Source organism: Rhinopithecus roxellana, chromosome 17, assembly GCF_007565055.1.
Source record: "Rhinopithecus roxellana isolate Shanxi Qingling chromosome 17, ASM756505v1, whole genome shotgun sequence".
Lineage (NCBI taxonomy): Eukaryota > Metazoa > Chordata > Mammalia > Primates > Cercopithecidae > Rhinopithecus > Rhinopithecus roxellana.
In genome coordinates this window covers 111,666,042-111,684,938 of record NC_044565.1, presented here as the reverse complement: position 1 = coordinate 111,684,938, position 18,897 = coordinate 111,666,042, and the positions used below count along the sequence as shown (strand labels likewise).

At 53.3% G+C, this 18,897-nt stretch overlaps 2 protein-coding genes across 7 annotated transcripts in view; one reads left to right on the top strand and one right to left on the bottom strand.

The window, feature by feature from the left end:
• Positions 1–12,053, top strand: part of FER1L5 (fer-1 like family member 5) — a 66,471-nt gene extending 54,418 nt beyond the window's left edge. The window contains exons 32-53 of the mRNA XM_030921165.1: positions 399–580; positions 804–965; positions 1,253–1,357; positions 2,444–2,596; positions 2,677–2,839; positions 2,988–3,013; positions 4,762–4,812; positions 4,916–5,017; positions 5,242–5,361; positions 5,866–6,027; positions 6,238–6,329; positions 6,739–6,909; positions 7,122–7,270; positions 7,504–7,643; positions 9,128–9,216; positions 9,479–9,574; positions 9,773–9,914; positions 10,159–10,258; positions 10,334–10,527; positions 10,705–10,814; positions 11,386–11,533; positions 11,639–12,053. Coding sequence (XP_030777025.1) covers positions 399–580; positions 804–965; positions 1,253–1,357; positions 2,444–2,596; positions 2,677–2,839; positions 2,988–3,013; positions 4,762–4,812; positions 4,916–5,017; positions 5,242–5,361; positions 5,866–6,027; positions 6,238–6,329; positions 6,739–6,909; positions 7,122–7,270; positions 7,504–7,643; positions 9,128–9,216; positions 9,479–9,574; positions 9,773–9,914; positions 10,159–10,258; positions 10,334–10,527; positions 10,705–10,814; positions 11,386–11,533; positions 11,639–11,863 — 2,882 coding nt within the window. The 3' untranslated portion in view covers positions 11,864–12,053. The remainder of the gene's footprint in view (positions 1–398; positions 581–803; positions 966–1,252; positions 1,358–2,443; positions 2,597–2,676; positions 2,840–2,987; positions 3,014–4,761; positions 4,813–4,915; positions 5,018–5,241; positions 5,362–5,865; positions 6,028–6,237; positions 6,330–6,738; positions 6,910–7,121; positions 7,271–7,503; positions 7,644–9,127; positions 9,217–9,478; positions 9,575–9,772; positions 9,915–10,158; positions 10,259–10,333; positions 10,528–10,704; positions 10,815–11,385; positions 11,534–11,638) is intronic.
• A 1,069-nt stretch (positions 12,054–13,122) lies between these two features.
• Positions 13,123–18,897, bottom strand: part of LMAN2L (lectin, mannose binding 2 like) — a 35,561-nt gene continuing 29,786 nt past the window's right edge. For all 6 annotated transcript variants that reach the window (XM_030921168.1, XM_010362097.2, XM_030921167.1 and 3 more), the window contains 2 exons: positions 14,913–15,032; positions 13,123–14,582 (listed from right to left, as the gene is read on the bottom strand). In XM_030921168.1, the coding sequence (XP_030777028.1) occupies positions 14,440–14,582; positions 14,913–15,032 (263 nt within the window). In that variant the 3' untranslated portion in view covers positions 13,123–14,439. The remainder of the gene's footprint in view (positions 14,583–14,912; positions 15,033–18,897) is intronic.

Genomic DNA, 18,897 nt, shown 5'->3' with positions numbered 1-18,897 from the left:
GTGAGCCGAGATTGCACCACTTCACTCCAGCCTGAGCAAAAGAGCAAAATCTGACCAAAATAATAATAATAATAATAATAAGAGAAAAAAAAAAGGGTAGCCACAAGTAACATCCTCCCTAGAACTCCTCCAGAGGAGCCCCTGCCCTCCATCTCGGTGAGGCCCAGGCCCCAACCCTGGGAGGCACACAGAACTCGTGGATGGGACCAGATGATGCCTGGCCTCTGGTGACAGACTCCGGTGCTCTGCAGCTGACTCTGAGGGGGCCTTGGGAGGCCTCAGTGGCTGCCCTGCCTGACCCTCCCGGGCCCCACCAGGTCCAGTGGCTGCAGCAGCAGAAGAGAGGAAAGCCCCTCTCCCAGCTCAAGACACTGCTCCCTCCTCCTTCACCTCTCCAGGGCCCTTCATTCGGGTGGTCTTCCTGAACCACAGCCAGTGCACCCAAACCCTGAGGAGCTCTGCAGGCCCCACATGGGCCCAGACACTCATCTTCCAGCACCTCCTTCTGTACGAGAACCCGCAGGACACCAAAGAGAGCCCACCGCTTGTGGTGCTAGAGCTGTGGCAGCGTGACTCCTGGGTAAGGTGGGCTGGGCAGAGCAGGAGGAAGAGGACCTACCTGGCAGAGTGGCTGCAGGGATTTATTTTAGAGGAAAATGTATGGAAATTTCTCCCATGAGGCCTGACGTGCAGAGAGCACCGTGGAAATTCGTCTGCCAGCTGTCGCCCTTGCCTTGAGAAGCCCAGGCAGAGCTGGGCCCTGCCAGCGTGGTCTCCATGTTTTGTGAACTTCCCCCCTCCAGGGCAAGGAGAGCTTGTGGGGACGGAGCATGTGGCCCCCAGTGGTCTGGCTGGATCTCCAGAACCGGATCCTGCCCCCCATGAGGTGGCACCCCCTTGTGAAGGAGCTGGGGAAGGAAGAGGGCGAGATCTTGGCATCCTGTGAGCTGATCCTCCAGACTGAGGTATTGAGAGAGGGGGCCTGGCTGGGGAGTGTGGCGCTCAGTGCCCGTCCCCGTCCCATCCCCAGCCAGCGGGGGCCAACTCCACCCTGTCAGGAAATGCCTGGGGCCCAGGATCCAGGGCTGTGGGCTTGGTGACGCTGGCCTGCCCAGCCTCTCCCCTAAGTCCCCCTGCCAGCCCCTACCCATGGGGCTCTGGGCTCCGTGAGGCCTCTGAGGGACCTGCTTGAGGTGGGGGTGAGGGAAGTAGGACCAGCCCAGAGGACCTCATGCTCCCTGCCCTCCCCCAGAAGCTTGGCGAGAAGCAGCTGCCTATCTTAAGCGTTCCCTGGAAGAATGGGGCATACACACTCCCCAAGAGCATCCAGCCCACGATAAAGAGGATGGCCATTGAGGTGCTGGCGATGTGGGATGGGGGTGGTGGGCAGGGCAGGCGGGGGTGGTCTGGAGTGCGCTGCAGCTTTCTGACTACCGGATCTAAAGCTCACACCCCGAGAAAGACTACCTGGGAGGTGGAGGGAGACAGGAGAGAAATGAAGAGGTTCTGGTGTAACACTGGAAATCATTTTACCACACACCTTTGCAGTGGGGAGTGGGCAAAGGGCTGTAGCGTGCGTGATCACATTTCAGACTTTCACCGCAAACCTCTGCAGTGGGGAGTGGGCAAAGGGCTGTAGCGTGCGTGATCACGTTTCGGACTCACGCTGTCCCTGCGCAGTAGCAACTACTTTGCAAAGAAGGAAATAGAGGCTCCAAGAGACAACACATTCCATGCACAGTGACACAGGGACTACGTGGTAGCAAATGCCGTTTGACTGCAAATGCCAGGATGCTGCTCACGTCTCTTCTGAGAGTAGCATGGGGGCCCTCCTTCAGAACCCGTGTGCCCTGCCGCAAATGTGGCAAAGAACACAAGATGGTCAGGCCTCTGGGACTGACGGCTTCCCCGAGATCAGGCAACTTGGCTGGTTCCCGCTTTGGGTCCCAAGGAGGCCCTCGTGAGTCAGGGTGCAGCTATTTCCTGGCAGGGTGCCAGGTCACCGAATAGCCACGGGGTCCTCAGTGAGCTAGATGGCACAGGGGCCCTGAGAAATTCAGACACTTCCTGCTTCTTCAGGCCTCAGAGGCAGTAGGCCTCAGGAACTTACACCTGAGAACTGATGAGGCCAGACAAGGCAGCGGTGAGGAGGGGCAATGCCTGCGGGCTATGGAGGTCAGTGGAGGATGCAGCCAGTGGCCGGAGGGCACCTCCGTCATGGGTCGGGGGACAGCGTCCCAGCCCCAGGACACGCACTGATCCCTCACAGGACGGGGAAGCCTGTCCTTGTACGCCTTCGGACACTGGCTCCTCTGCAGCCCCATTCCCTGGCCCTGCGGCTCCTGCTGCACCGCTACTGCCCCTCAGCCCCCTTCTCTGGCCAAGACCCCATTACAGAGGCGCTGCCTGCCCCTTGTCCTGCCCTCCTTCTTGGTTCTGGTAGATCCTGGCCTGGGGCCTTCGGAACATGAAGAAGGCGAGCTCCCCCCAGCTCCTGGTGGAATTCGGGGAAGAGTCCCTGAGGACAGAACCCATCAGAGACTTTCAGACCAACCCCAACTTCCCTGAGTCCGAGTCTGTCCTAGTCCTCACAGTGGTAAGAGGCCCAAGGGCAGGGGCTGGGCAGCCCTCTTCTTCTGTGGGTCTCACGCTGCCCACATCTCCTCGGGGCTGCAGCTCATGCCCACAGAGGAGGCCTACGCGCTACCCCTCGTGGTGAAGGTGGTGGACAACTGGGCCTTCGGCCAGCAGACCGTGACGGGCCAGGCCAACATCGACTTCCTCCAGCCCTACTTCTGTGACCCCTGGGCTCAGGACTACGTGCACCCAAAGCTTCCAAGTACGGCCCTTCCTCCGTGCCCTTCCACAGGCCTCACGAGCGAGCCCGCACTGGGAGTGGGGTAGGCCCTGCTTCCCCCGCAGGGTTGGTGCTTCCTCCTCAGCCCTCTCCCCATCCTGAGACTCGTCCCTGTGCTCTCTCCGCACAGGGCTGTCTGAGAAGAAGCACCAGGATGTAAGTAAGGGCTGCAGGCCCACCTCCTCCTACACTGCTGACGGGGCGTAACCCTTGGGCCTGAGGAAGGGTGTTCATTAAACAGAGTCCGGATACCCATGCCCAGCTGTGAGGCCCACCTCGCACTGCAGGGCCCTCAGCCTGTGGGGTCTCTGCAGGTCTCTGAGCCTGACTGCACATTAGAATCACCTAAGAGGTTTTGGTTTTTTAAAACTTTTGAATCCTTTTTTGTTTTTTTGTTTTTGAAGCAGAGTTTTGCTCTTGTCGCCCAGGCCGGAGTGCAGTGGTGCGATCTCGGCTCACTGCAACCTCCACCTCCCGGGTTCAAGCGATTCTCCTGCCTCAGCCTCCTGAGTAGCTGGGATTACAGGCACCCGCCACCATGCCTGGCTAATTTTTTGTATTTTTAGTAGATACAGGGTCTCATCATGTTGGCCAGGCTGGTCTTGAACTCCTGACCTCAGGTGATCTATCCGCCCTGGCCTCCCAAAGTACAGCAATTACAGGTGTGAGCCACTGCACTTGGCCTTAAATCTTTAAAAAAAATTTTTTTGGCTGGGTGCAGTGGCTCACACCTGTAATCCCAGCACTTTGGGAGGCTGAGGCAGGCAGATTACTTAAGGTCACCGAGTTCAAGACTGGCCTGGCCAACACAGTGAAACCCCATCTCTACTAAAAATACAAAAAAAAAATTAGCTGGGCATGCTGGTGCGTACCTGTAATTCCAGCTACTCGGGAGGCTGAGGCACAAGAATCGCTTGAACCCTGGAGGTGGAGGTTGCAGTGAACCAAGAGCCCACCGCTGCACTTCAGCCTGGGCGACAGAGTGAGACTTCCCTCCCTCACTTAAAAAAAAAATTTAGGCTGGGCGCGGTGGCTCACGCCTGTAATCCCAGCACTTTGGGAGGCCAAGGTGGATGGATCATGAAGTCAGGAGATCCAGACCATCCTGGCTAACACGGTGAAACCCCGTCTCTATTAAAAATACAAAAAACTAGCCAGGCATGATGGCGGGCGCCTGTAGTCCCAGCTACTCGGGAGGCTGAGGCAGGAGAATGGCGTGAGGCATTCTCGGGAGATGGAGCTTGCAGTGAGCTGAGATCCGGCCACTGCACTCCAGCCTGTGTGACAGAGCGAGACTCCGTCTCAAAAAAAAAAAAAAAATTATAGAGACAGGGATCTTGCTATGTTGCCCAGGCTGGTCTTGAATGCCTTAGCTCAAGCGATCCTCCCACCTTGGCCTCCCAAAGTGCTGGGGTGACACAGCCTTACCTGAGAGTTTTTAAACTCCTGAGGCCTAGGCCGCTGATCTATCAGAATTGCTGAGGTAGGACCCAGGCATCCACATTTTTTCCAACCCCTTCCACACAGGTGATTCCAGTGTGCTTTCAGGGTTCCCAACTATTGCTCAAAAGTGGTGCTTGTCAAACTTGAATGTGCAGGAATCCTCCAGACATTGTCACCAAAAGCAGACTCTTAGTAGGTCAGGGTGGGGCTTGAGGTTCTGCATTTCTGAGCGCCTTCCAGAATCTAGTCTGCAGCTATGGGCAATGAGGACAAAGAACTATGTGTCCCCTTCTTCTTGCTCCCTAGATCCCGTTTCTAAAGACTCCTGAATTGAAAGGTCTACGGGAAAGGCAAGGGCAAGGGCGCCAGGGGAAACCCTGGCCTCGACCCCTCTCTCCTCCCTGAAGTCAGAGCCCGTGAGTGAGCGATGGCTTTCCCTTGCTCAGCCTCTCCTTTTTCAGTTCCTAGGCTACCTCTCCAGAAAGTTCTGGTTCAAGTCCAGTAAAGCAGAGGTGATGAAGGCTCAGCCCCAGGGAACGAGGAGCAGCCCCGTTCAGTGCAGGGAGGTTGGGGGCTGCCCCCGCCCAAGGCCAGAACAATCCTCTTCTCCACCAGGATGAGTATGAGCACGAGGTGGACTGGTGGAGCAAGCTGTTCTGGGCCACGGATGAGCACAAGTCCCTGAAGTACAAGTACAAAGACTACCACACCCTCAAGGTTTGAAGGAGGGAAGAAAGGGGGATGGAATCAAATCACCCACTGCAGGAGGCCAGCAGAGCTATAGCCTCGATTCCTCTGGGAAGCCTCCAGTCGGGGGGGTTCCCGCACTGTCTCCCAGAGACTCCCAGATGCTTTGGAGCGAGGCCTGGGAGCTGGTGGTCCCTCCATCTCCTAATCTCGGGAACAGTCCCTGCCAGCCAGGGTTCCACACACCCCTGCAGGTGTATGACTGTGAGCTGGAGGCCGTGCCAGCCTTCCAGGGCCTGCAGGACTTCTGCCAGACCTTCAAGCTCTACCAGGAGCAGCCCAAGTTGGACAGCCCCGTGGTAGGGGAGTTCAAGGTGTGTGTCCACCCCAGCTTAGCTGCCCCCGTCTCCTTGTGCCCTTTCTGTCCCCGGAAGACAAATAAAAGCCCTGGCTCTATATGCTCATGTGAAGATGGAGCAGGGCTTGAGAAAGTTCTGGGCGTGGAGGAGATTCGCCTCCACAGGGACTCAGGGAGTGCTCCCCTTCCCCTCCCCGCTCTGGCCTATGCTGGCCTCCCAAGGCCGCAAAGCAAAGCCCGACTGAAGGGATAGATGGGGTGGAGCGAGTCCACAGCGCACAGACGGACGGGGAACTCGCCTACTGACTGCGGGTCCTCTGCTGACACCCTGATTCAACATAGTGGGCCCTGCTGAACACCTTGCTGGACCTGCCTCCACTGTCCTCACGGCCTTCTGTTCCTGCTACCCTCAGCCCACCCAACCCTCTCTCTCCTGAACACGGGCTGGGCACCTCCCGGAGGGCTTTACAGAGCTGGCCAGCACTGCCAGGCTGGGACCCCAACATCCCTCCCCCGCCAGGGCCTCTTCCGTATCTACCCCTTTCCTGAGGACCCAGAAGCCCCGAAGCCCCCACTGCAGTTCTTGGCTTGGCCAGAGAGAGAGGACTTCCCCCAGCCATGCCTGGTGCGGGTGTACGTGGTGCGAGCCACCAACCTGCAGCCCCAGGACTACAACGGCCTGGTAAAGAACAGCACCTGCCCTGCACAGGTGCCCCACACGCTCCCCTTAGCCCATCTCTGGGAGCCCCTCCAACTACCGACACACACAATGCCAGTGCCCCACAGGCTCCATGTGGTGCAAGGGGCTTGTTTCCGCCCCCTCCCACCCTCCCTGACACACCTGGACAGCCTCCCCAGTTCCGATCCTTCCCCCACTTGTCTCTGACCCCAGTGTGACCCTTATGTGATCCTGAAACTGGGCAAGACAGAGCTTGGCAGCCGGGACATGTACCAGCCCAACACCCTGGATCCCGTCTTCGGCACGTGAGCTGCCCCAACCCCCAAGACCCCTTCTCCACTCCCACCTCCTCCACACCGGAAGTCGGCCGGAGAAGGCACAGAACGCTGGCACTGCTGGCCAGTCTCCAAGTTCCTACCACAGCGTCTTACACGCCCTGGTGCTCAACAGATAGAAGACAAATGCATGGGTGGGCTGGTTCTACCGTTTCTCACTCTGGCTGGGAGGGAAGCTGAGATCCCCACACCAGGCCTATCCAAAGTCATTTTCAACCATAACCAGGGGATGGCGATTAGCAGAAGGCAACCTACCCCATGCTCTGCTCTCCACAATCTCCATGAACAACAAGGGGCCTACGGGGCCAAGACCCCGGTGAGGGAGGGGGCACAGAGACACTGCCCACATCCTCTGCCGTCTTCAACACCTCACCCCTAGGATGTTTGAACTCACCTGCAACATCCCCCTGGAGAAGGACCTAGAGATCCAGCTCTATGACTTCGACCTATTTTCACCTGATGATAAGATAGGAACCACAGTCATCGACCTTGAAAACCGACTCCTGTCTGGCTTTGGAGCTCACTGTGGGCTCTCCAAATCCTACTGCCAGTGAGAGTGGGCCTGTCTGGGAAGGGAGTCAGCTGGGGTGGAAGAGTGAGCCCACAGCTCCCTTGGGAGAAGCCTGCATCTGGGACAGGAAACAGGGCCCAGACCTGCCCAGTCTCCACCCAAGCTTCCACCCGTGGTCAGCCTGCGGCTCACAGTGGTCGGTGTTCTTCAGGACCCGAACCTTCAGACCTCTTCCTTTCACACCCCCACAGGTCAGGACCCTTTAGATGGCGGGATCAGATGCCCCCAAGCTACCTCCTAGAACGCTATGCCAAGCGCAAAGGGCTGCCTCCGCCTCTGTTCAGTCCTGATGAAGATGCTGTTTTCTATAACGGGAAAAAATTCAAGCTGCAAAGCTTTGGTGAGCAGCACAGAACAGTAGCAGAAAGCACAGACACAGGCCTCTGGAAGCTGTGAGGCTCCAGAATGGAAGAGCTACAGACTCGGGGGAGAAAGGGGAGCACAAGGAAAGAGCTCCCTGGAGCCAGAGGGCGGCCCACCCCTCTCCCTCACTGCTACCCAGGCTGCGGTGGGGAGGCTGATAGGAAGGCTAACGACCTCACAACCCCCTCCTTCCATCCCTCTCCAATCCAGAACCCAAAACCCCTACTGTTCATGGTTTGGGGCCCAAGAAGGAACGCCTTGCACTCTACCTCCTGCACACCCAGGGGCTGGTGCCTGAGCACGTGGAGACCCGCACACTGTACAGTGACAGCCAGCCAGGCATCGACCAGGTATGAGACTGGAGGGGCCACTCGTGGCTCCTATGGGAGGAGCTAGATCAGGAGACAGAGATCCCCGTCCACCCAGGACGTCGCCCACGAGAGGGGAAGGGCAGGCCAAACATTCGGTAATGTACATGCACAGAAGACAAGCATGCTGTGCACGTTAATAAGCAAGAAGTTCTGGTGATGTCACTTAGAATGGAGAATTTCAGAGCTGGAAAGGTCATCTACAAGAAACAGAGGCCATGCACCAGCTGTGGGAGGCACTAGGGAGCCCTACCAGTCAATGTCTCTGTTGCCTTAAGTCTCTCCTGAGGGGTGGGAAGGTGGCGCTCAGGTCAGACAGTGCAGACGTGACAACGCTGGTTCTGGCTGTTAATTGCAGGCTGTGTCTTCTCCACAGCGAAGAACCCCAAACAGACAAATACAAATCTCCAAAGGCGCCTAATCATCATTCACTCTGCAGCCACCATCATGGCTCATCTCATTTCTCTAAACTTCTCAAGCTCTACCACATTCCAGACAGAAAGTCCTCTCTGAGCAAAATTTTTAAAAAACCATGCTCTGGCCAGGTGCGGTGGCTCACGCCTGTAATCCCAGCCTGTGGGAGGCGGAGGCGGGCAGATCTCTTGAGGCCAGGAGTTTGAGACCAGCCTGGCCAACATGGCAAAACCTCTTTACTAAAAATACAAAAATCAGCTGGGCATGGTGGCGGGTGCCTGTAATCCCAGCTACTCAGGAGGCTGAGGCATGAGAATTGCTTGAGCCCGAGAGGCAGAGGCTGCAGTGAGCTGAGATTGTGCCACTGCGCTACAGCCTGGGTGACAGACGGAAACTCTGTCTCAAAAAACATATAAAATAGAAAACCATTCTCGTTACACCTGTTTTCTCAAATGGGTCACTTCAAAAGAATATAATTAGGTCAGGTAGTCTGAAAGGCAGGATGTATTTGTGTGTTTTCAATGTTGGCAGTTCTGCCCTTTTTCTTTCCTTTTCTCCCCCTTTTCATCCCTTACTTTCTTTCCTCTGTATGTGTGGCTAGCTTAATACCCTTAGGTTGTAGTTCATAACACAAAATGACCTGAAAATCTGGACTGGTATCTAGTTTCCTTGTACTCGAGGCTATCAAGCAACCCCAAGCTGCTTGATAAATGAAGCCCCACGCCCGATCTGGAGCCCCGTCCAGACAGGCCACCTAGCATGAGCTAGGGATGGCGTTCACCCTCCAGACCTGTTGTAAGTGGAATCCCAGCACCATGCCATCAGCCCCAAAGTTACCGTGTCCCGATCTCACTGTGCTACTCTCTCCGTCAAAACAAAGGGGGAAGCTGGTGGGTGGTCGCCTGCGGCCTCACAGGTATCTCTGTGCCCTACCCCTTGGTGTTGGGAACACAACCTCAGCAGACCTCAGAACCTGGGACAGGGAACCCCAGGCCAGCCTGCTGAGAACAGAGGCTAGCAACCCCCAACCAGCCAATGTATCCTGGCTCTAGGGAAAGGTGCAAATGTGGGTGGACATCTTCCCCAAGAAGCTGGGGCCTCCTGGCCCCCCAGTCAACATCAACCCCAGAAAGCCTAAACGGTGAGTGACAGCCCACTTCCCAATTGCTGCATTTCACAGTTCAGCCTCCCCCCAGTGCAGGGCACCACTCTCCTCAGGCACTGAGCTGCAGTCATTTGTTTCTCTGCTGGGAAGGGAGGAAGCTCTCCTGGGAGCTTTCTTGCCCTGAATTGCCCACACTGAGTAAGAGCACACAGGGTGGCCTTGCAGGCCTCTCCGCCCTCACCGAGGCTGCGGCTGGGGAGCTCCTCCTCAGCAAAGCCTCAGAGCGCAGTGGCCACAGGTATGAGCTGCGCTGCGTCATCTGGAAAACCGCCAATGTGGACCTGGTGGATGACAATTTAAGCAGAGAGAAGACGAGCGACATCTACATCAAAGGGTAAGGAAGAGGAGTCAGGCTCCGGCGAGCCCCTCAGTTCCCCAGTTCAGTCATCCTGCCGACACGGCCCAGTCCTGAATGGGACACCTCTCTACTTCCGGCTCAGCCTGCTGTCGGCTGGGCAGCCCTTCCCACGGGGCTGCAGCTGGGGGTGAGGACAATGCACATGAGCCACAGCTGATAGGACTCTGGCCCCAGGTGGTTGTATGGGCTGGAGAAGGACATGCAGAAGACAGACATCCACTACCACTCGCTGACTGGGGAGGCTAACTTCAACTGGCGGTTCATCTTTACCATGGACTACCTGGCGGCGGAGCGTGTGTGTGTCCAGAGCCAGAAGGTAACAGGCTGGGGCGTGGGGGCATGGGGGGCGAAAGGCCACACACGAACAGACTCAGGCTCCTGGAGCTCCTCCCCTCACCCCTCCAGAGGCTCGCAATCTGTCCCAGAATAGCAGAAACATGTCCTCAGGTGGAAACCCTCTTCCTTGATAGTCTGTCACTGCTGGGTAGAGGGCTACTGAGGGGTGCAAGGGAAACGTCCAGGAGACAGGCCGGTGACATGCTCTTCTGGCATCCCCCCAGGATTACATATGGAGCCTGGATGCCACATCCATGAAGTTCCCAGCCCGACTTATCATCCAGGTCTGGGACAATGACATCTTCTCCCCCGACGACTTCCTAGGTGAGGTCCTGACACAGGGCTTGTGACCACAGAACAGAGAGCTCCTTCTTGCTGATGTCATTTTTCTGGGCTCAGGGGTCCTGGAGCTGGATTTGTCTGACATGCCCCTCCCGGCTCAGCACGCCAAGCAGTGCTCCATCAGGATGATGGACGCCGACCCCAAGTGGCCCCATTTCCTCCAATACAAGCACTTCTCCCTCTTCAAGAAGAAGACTGTGACTGGCTGGTGGCCTTGCCAGGTCCTCGATGGTGGCAAATGGCGCTTGTCGGTAGGAGCTGGGGAAAGTGTCTACTGGTTAGGACTGCTTTGCCACATGCCCTGGCTCTAACAGACATCTAGGGACCTAGCTAAATCCCTTTTCCTTTCTCGATCCCGGGAAGAGGCCTTAAAACTACCTGGCTCTGCTGTCTGAACTCAGCCTCCCCCTCACCCATGGTGTTCCTAGGGCAAGGTGAAGATGAGCCTGGAGATTCTGTCAGAGAAGGAAGCCTTAATCAAGCCAGCCGGGCGAGGCCAGTCAGAACCCAACCAGTACCCTACACTTCATCCTCCCCTGTAAGGGTCCTTGGGGCAAAAGCACCAGATCCGTCTTGCTCCTCCGTGTGTGTGGGGTGGTGACCAGTGGGCCTACTGTGGAGAGGTGGTAATTACCTCCCACCCCACAGCTCTGTGCTCAATCAGCAAAGAACAGACTTGGGGTGAGAGTTGGGGTAAGCAGAAGTTGGTTTTTTGTTTTTGTTTTTGTTTGAGATAATTGTCTCACTCTGTCACCCAGGCTGGAGCGAGGTGGCACAATCTCTGCTCACTGCAATCTCTGCCTCCCGGGTTCAAGCGATTCTCCTGCCTCAGCCTCCCGAGTAGCTGGGATTACAGGGGCCCGCCACCATGCCCAGCTACTTTTTGTATTTTTAGTAGACAGGGTTTCACCATGTTAGCCAGGCTGGTCTCGAACTCCTGACCTCAGGTGATCCACTCACCTCGGCCTCCCAAAGTGCTGGGATTACAGGCGTGAGCCACTGCACCTGGCCCAGAAATTGCTTTTTTAAAAAAGAAAGCTCTTTGCATCGATTGCTTGACCTGAAGGTTCTCTCTGCCATTCTGTGCCATTTCCCTGGCTCCTGGACAGACGCCCCCACACCTCTTTCATGTGGTTGCGGTCACCAGTTCAACACTTCTGCTCTGTTTTCTGGAAACGCTATCGCTTCAAACTCATAGCCTTTGTGGTCATATTGATTATAGCACTTATGCTGTTCAACTTTATCTATTCAGCTCCGGTGAGTGGCAGCCCTGCAGGCAAGGACAGAGGTGGTCTCGGGATGACTCTGGGGAGAGCGTCTTCAGCTCGCCACCCCAGGCTAACTGTTGTCTGTTCTCTCTAGCACTATTTGGCCATGAGCTGGATCAAACCTCAACTTCAGCTGTATCCTCCCATTAAAATATTCAATATTATCACTTCACTAAACACCAGCAACGCCAGCTCTTCCATCCTTCCCACCCAGGATCCAAACCTAAAGCCTACAATAGACCATGAGTGGAAACTCCACCCAGGACCTACCAACCACCTGAGTAACATTTTCCCAGAACTTCCAGCCCCAGAAGACTAATGAGCCCACGCCGCCTGGCTTTCCTCCTCTACCAACAGCCCTCCCCTCGGGCCGCCTGCCAGTTCTCTGTTTCTGTCTTCTAGGATAGATGCAAGGTGCTAGGGGTATTCTAGCTCTTGTGTTTAGAAATCACTTCCAACAAGAAGAGCAGAGCTGTAATTTTCCACTGAAATAAACAAGTTCTGTACCAGAGAGCCATCTTGTAATTTGGGGGTGCTGAAGACAACATGAAAGGCTGAAAATGCTAGCCCTTCAGACACGACTCACGGGGACAGGGAGTGACGTCATCTTTGTGTCCCACCCCTAGTCCACAGGGTCTCTCATACTAAGAGGCTCTTATTATGGAGGGAAATCAGAGCCTCTTAGGATGGAGGGAAAGGGTGATTGGGAGAAGTGGCCCTTATGGGTAAGCAGCAAGCCGAGGCACCGGCTCTCACCCACAGCATGTGCAGAACAGCCCTGCCACGGACCAGGCATCTCCCTCCTCTAGCACACAGCTAGGATGACACTGCCCAGGACAACATTCCGCCCATTCATGATGGGAAACATTTCTTTCTAGAACAAAAAGCAAGAGCCAAAGCAGGACATCCTATGCCAGGTCAGGTGGTTTTCTTGCACCATACATTTCTCTAAAGGACCCCAAGGCAGGTGGGGACTGCATTTCATGTCTTCCCTGACCTCTTTAAAAAGCCTCAAGGTATCATGAGCTGGAATCATACAAACCCCACAGGTTCCATCTTTCTCACTCCACCCCTCCCCTCTGATGAGACCCCTTCCACCTGCACTGCTGCCTTGGCCGTATCAAGAGCCTACCTAGGTCCTCCCATGGGTCCATACAATCTCCCCTTCAACTCAAAAACGACAAAACCACCATTTCCTTTTGCAGTTCTCCCTGTTCCAAGGCCAAGCTCCAGGTCACGGTTTGTCCTCTGGCACCCTGGAGCCATTCTACTATTGTGGAGGGGAGGTGGCAGGAGGAGGCCTCGTCTCTGCCTCACCTGAATCCCACCTGCAGGAAAGCACTACAGCCTGTGCTGTTTAAGTGCATGGGAAGGAAAGAGCCTGAAGAGACAGAGACCTATGCCTAGCCAAAGTGACCCCCTTTCCTTCTGAGCTGAGCTGAGGGCTTTTCCAACCCAGGAGAAGGCAAAACAATGGTTGATGGGCTTGAAGCTCAGAAAAAAAGGCCCGCTCAGAATAAAGGCCTGAACTTTCCTCAGACCCACTCCTAGAAGAAAGAACACAGTCAGAAGCTCACGTTTGGTTCCATCGGCGATTTTAAGAATTTCACTGAGGCTACAGAGGTTCATCGGAGGACTCAGAGTTCCAGGCCCTCCAAGGAGACTCTGGCCTGTAACTGATTTAATCCCAGGGCAGTAAGGTGAGCAGCATGTGACCCCTTGTCAGATAAGGCAGTGGAGTAAGGGCTGACACACAGAGGACAGCACTCAGGCTGTGCTGCTCAGTGACAATGAATTCTTCCAGGCACAGATGATGAGGGTCTGTTGCTCTCAGACTTGGAACATGAGAACAGCAAGTGTTTCTTGTCCATTAAGAAAAAAAAAAGCCAAATTTCTTCTCTGGGCAGTATCCAAGCCCAAGATATAAGAAGAAAAGCTTCCTTACACTTTCAACACTCAAAGTGGGATTCCAAAAATCGTAACTACAAAACATGCAGCTAAGCAGGCTCTAGCAAGTCCAGAAATATCTCCACATGGTGAGACCCCATGACAAATATTGCTTTTGGTATCAAACCTGGAGTTGGTCAGTTTCACAGTTAATCCACGGCATCTATGTCTTCCAGGCTTCTCTGGATTTTCACACTAACTTTTAGCCAAACTTGACTGAGGGCCTGAAGAGACTTGATTGGGAAGTCCATAGACCCAGGGCCCATGCTAGAGAACAGGAGCTGGAACAGTGATCCAAAGCAGAACACCCTCTCCCTAGGGCCGCCTAATGAAGGCCAGTGAAACGCAGGTGTGTTCTGCGGCCCCAGGCCCCAACAGAGAGGCATCCAAATGCCTTTCGCAGCTCAGGTCACACAGAGAGAGGACAATGAATGGAGTGAAAGGAAGGTGAGGCAGGGAAGAAGTTTCCATCCTGGTTTCCAAAGAAAGCTCCTCAGGTAGGCAGAGGTTGGGTAAAATGCAAAACCCAATGAATGGATGGTCAGAAAGTATGTGGTATTACCAGTTTTTAACTCTTTGTGGATTCAAAAATGAAGTAGAAGGGCCCTCTGAGTCACATCACAAGGCAGCCTGGGCTACGAAATTCCGTTCTGTGATTTTGGCATCACACCCGCACACGTTTCCTCAGGCCTCTGCTCCCCCGTGGAAGGACTGCAGGGAAAGGCACATCACAGCAGCACTGCCTGGGGTGGGCGCTTCCCAGAGTTAGATGTCCCCATGCACAACCATGGGAATGCGGGGTCCCTGCATTCAAAACTCCAGTGACAGAATCTAGTCCCGAACCAGCTGCCAGAGACGAGAACACCCTCCAGGCTGCATGCTCAGGCCAGTGTCTGCTCCCTCCATACCTCACGGGTGACAGTCACAGAAGTGGTGGCAGCAGAGGGCTCAGTAGAAGCGCTTTCGGCTCTGTTCCTGCCATTTGTTGTAGAGTATGATACCAATGACTATGGCAAATACAGAAAACACCAGGGAGAAAAAGACGATGAGGAAGAGGGCCAGGCCACTCAGGGGCGGCAGTGGAGCTGTCACTAAGGAAGCAAGAGAGAAGCAAGTCAGAACGCAGGGCGCCCACCCAGTAGGGAAGGGTCAAACTGCAGGCTGTCCGGCCCCCAGTTTCTGACATCTGTTTCTGGGAAGCCCGAGCTTAGACCCCCTTTCCAACTGAGAAACAAAGCGGCCCTCCAGCTGCTCATCTGTAACCTGAAGGGGAAAGGCAGATGCAAGTGCTCCTACCCTTCAGAGGAAGAACACAGAGCAGAGACCGCCCTGTGAGCTACGGGTGCAAGTCCCCTCTGAAGCCGTGCAGCACTGCAAGCTCCTCCCCAACTATGGGACCATTTCCTGGGCCCTGTGCTCACTCTCAGGCAGCTTCATGTTGTCCACGGAGGGCAGGAACACATCTCGATGGAGCTTTTCCTCTTCTGGGGTTCTCTCCACCGTCAGCTCAAACAACTTCAGGGAAATGACATCATGATTATCTGAAGAAAAATGGAAGAAGGATGACTTGAGCCACTTGAAAAAGAGGTATGTAGGCCGGGCGCGGTGGCTCAAGCCTGTAATCCCAGCACTTTGGGAGGCCGAGGCGGGTGGATCACGAGGTCAGGAGATCGAGACCATCCTGGCTAACACGGTGAAACCCCGTCTCTACTAAAAATACAAAAAACTAGCCGGGCGCGGTGGCGGGCGCCTGTAGTCCCAGCTACTCGGGAGGCTGAGGCAGGAGAATGGCGGGAACCCGGGAGGCGGAGCTTGCAGTGAGCTGAGATCGCGCCACTGCACTCCAGCCTGGGCGACACAGCGAGACTCCGTCTCAAAAAAAAAAAAAAAAAAAAAAAAAAAAAGAGGTATGTTTCTTGAAGTCAGTATTTTAGTTCAAGCCTCTGATCCACAGCTAACCAGCAGTGACCTTGAAAAAATAATTGAAACCTCTCCATTTTGCAACTAAAAATAAGGATGGGGAACAAGGCATATTTTATATTCTTCTGTATTTAAGTTTTTAATCAACAAGCATGCATTACCTGTATAGAAGATCCCTGACTTAAAATGGTTCGACTTACAATTTGCCGACTTTATGATGGTGTGAAAGGAATATGCGCTCTGCAGAAACCACACTTCAAATTTTGAGTTTTGATCTTTTCCCAGGCTAGCGATGTGTAGTACGACACTCTGTACTGAGGCTGGGCAGCAGCAGTGAGCTGTAGCGCCCAGTGAGCCACACAATCACAAGGGTAAACAACCGGCGCTACGTCGTGTACCGTATTCCATACGTTACATCAGACATTCAACACTTTGTTACAAAATAGGCTTTGTAACAGAGGATTTTGTTTAGAGAATTTTGCCCAACTGTAGGCTAATGTAAATGTTCTAAGCACATTTAAGGTAGACTAGGCTAAGCTATGATGTGCAGTAGGGTAGGTATATTGAATGCATTTTCAACTTACAGTATCTACAACCTACAATGAGTTTATTGGGACATACACCATTGTACATCAAGAAGCATGTGTATAGGCCTGGCGCGGTGGCTCAAGCCTGTAATCCCAGCACTTTGGGAGGCCGAGACAGGCGGATCACGAGGTCAGGAGATCGAGACCATCCTGGCTAACCCGGTGAAACCCCGTCTCTACTAAAAAACACAAAAAAACTAGCCGGGCGAGGTGGCGGGCGCCTGTAGTCCCAGCTACTTGGGAGGCTGAGGCAGGAGAATGGTGTAAACCCGAGAGGCGGAGCTTGCAGTGAGCCAAGATCGCGCCACTGCACTCCAGCCTGGGCGACAGAGCGAGACTCTGTCTCAAAAAAAAAAAGAAGCATGTGTATAATTGAAACATTTAGAGATAAAACAAGAATTAAATCCCATATGTTAAACCTTCCAGCACAGTAAGAAGAGACACAGTAGGACTGCAGCTTCCCTGCTGGTGAAGAGCACACACACATGCATACACACAGTACCACAAGAAAGGGTCTCATGGCAGCTGTTTAATGGGCCACGGGCAGGGCACAGCTATGGGCATGGGATACACTGCCTTTCTGGATGATGCCTGTTTCTCTGTGGCTTCTTGTAACTGTGACTCTTAACTTCCCCAATAATTACCAGAGAGAAGATGAAGCAATTAGGGACTAGATTTCTCTCTTTAAAGTATCATTATAAACTCCTACATTTAACCATATCTGATGTGTTGCAATGCACTAAAGTTAAGACTCTTACTGATGCTCAACTCACCTGTCTTTGTCCAGTAGGAGCCTATTGGCTCCTGAGTCTCTTTACATAAACCCAGAAGTTTTTTTTTTTTTTCTCAATACTTTCTTTTTTTTTTTTTTAATTTATTTTTTATCATACTTTAAGTTTTAGGGTACATGTGCACAACGTGCAGGTTTGTTATATATGTATACATGTGCCATGTTGGTGTGCTGTACCCATTAACTCGTCATTTACATTAGGTATATCTCCTAATGCTCTCCCTCCCTGCTCCCCCCACCCCACGACAGGCCCTGGTGTGTGATGTTCCCCTTCCTGCGTAAACCCAGAAGTTTTTTTTATAACTTCCTTGCTTTTCTAGGAAGTTCCAACTTACAGATTTCCTACCTCGAACCTTGCATCAGCCATTTCTCAAGGAAGCTGCAGTGCCTTTTAGTGGGAATTGGTATTTAGAGACCACAAATCTGAGTGCTAGGGTGCTCATTGCTACTAGGTTGGTTATTGACTGGGGCCTGGACTTCTGGGCATTTACGTTATTAGGAGAGCATCCACAGCTGCTTGGACTGCTAGAATCTTAAGCAGATTCCTAGGAGGTGAAAAACTGGATTCACCTTCATTGGAAAAATGTTAACTGTCAGAGTTTAAACTGTCTCAGTTTAAACCATGGGACAGGATAAAAGGCCAAGGCAATGCTCCTCATGCAATGCAGGGCATTAAAGCCTGGAACAGCAGGGAAACATCCTAACTTTCTCAGCAGTTTTCAACAACCCACTACACAACAAGTGAGAGGATGGCAACAAGAAAGACCTCAAAGGAAAGAAACAGCTTGCATTTAGGGATACTCTATGGGCAGAGAACACTGACTTACTAACTTAGGTACTCTCACTAAAGACCTAGGGCAAAAAACTTAGAATAGACAAAAAGTTATTCTCTCCTGCCATTTCTGACAGTTGGAGACTTTCCATTAAAAAAGTACTTCAGGAGGTTAACCCAGAAACCTGTAAGCTCAAAGGAAAATGCGTAGTCACATAATGAATATATAGCAAAGATCTCCAGCCTGTGCCTCCTGTCCCCCGCTGAGGCTGGATTCCTCCCACAGGTCTGACCTGCTCAGTGCTTAGAACCTAACTGCCAAACGAATCTCCCTACGTGACAGAAAGCAGATCAGTGGTTGCCTGGAATCCGAGACGGGGGGCGTACTGCAAAGGGGGATAGATAATAAGGCTTTTGGTAGATGATGAAAACATTCATATCTTATTTGTAATGGTGACTACATAGGTGTAAATATTTGTCAAAACTCTTCAAACTGTATTTTTCTGTTGTATGGAAAGCACACCTCAATAAAGTTGATTTAAAAAAAAAAAAATCAGATGCCAGAGTTTGAAAGACCAGCAGATTGCATTTTAAAAATCCAGATTTCCAGGCTGGGCTTGGTGGCTCATGCCTGTAATCCTAGCACTTTCAGAAGCCAAGGCGGGCAAATCATGAGGTCAAGATGGAGACCATCCTGGCCAACATGGTGAAACCCCGTTTCTACTAAAAATACAAAAATTAGCTGGGTGTGGTAGTGTGCGCCTGTAGTCCCAGCTACTTGGGAGGCTGAGGCAGGAGAATCACTTGAATCCAGAAGGTGGAGGTTGCAGTGGGCCAAGATGGCAGCACTACACCCTAGCCTGGCGACAGAGCGAGACTTCGTATAAAAAAAAAAAAAAAAAGCCTGGTGCAGCGGCTCAAGCCTGTAATCCCAGCACTTTGGGAGGCCGAGACGGGTGGATCACGAGGTCAGGAGATCAAGACCATCCTGGCTAACATGGTGAAACCCCGTCTCTACTAAAAAATACAAAAAAACTAGCCAGGCGTGGTGGCAGGCGCCTGTAGTCCCAGCTACTCGGGAGGCTGAGGCAGGAGAATGGCGTAAACCCGGGAGGCGGAGCTTGCAGTGAGCTGAGATCCGGCCACTGCACTCCAGCCTGGGCGACAGAGCGAGACTCCGTCTCAAAAAAAAAAAAAAAAAAATCCAGATTTCCAGCTTCTCTTGAAAAACTGGAAGATTTGGCCTCACTGAGCTGACACTTCCTTTTAGCTACAATGGCTAGAGCTCACTAGCTGTCGGCTGTTTCAGATAGGTATCCGCCTTTCCATTTTGCCAC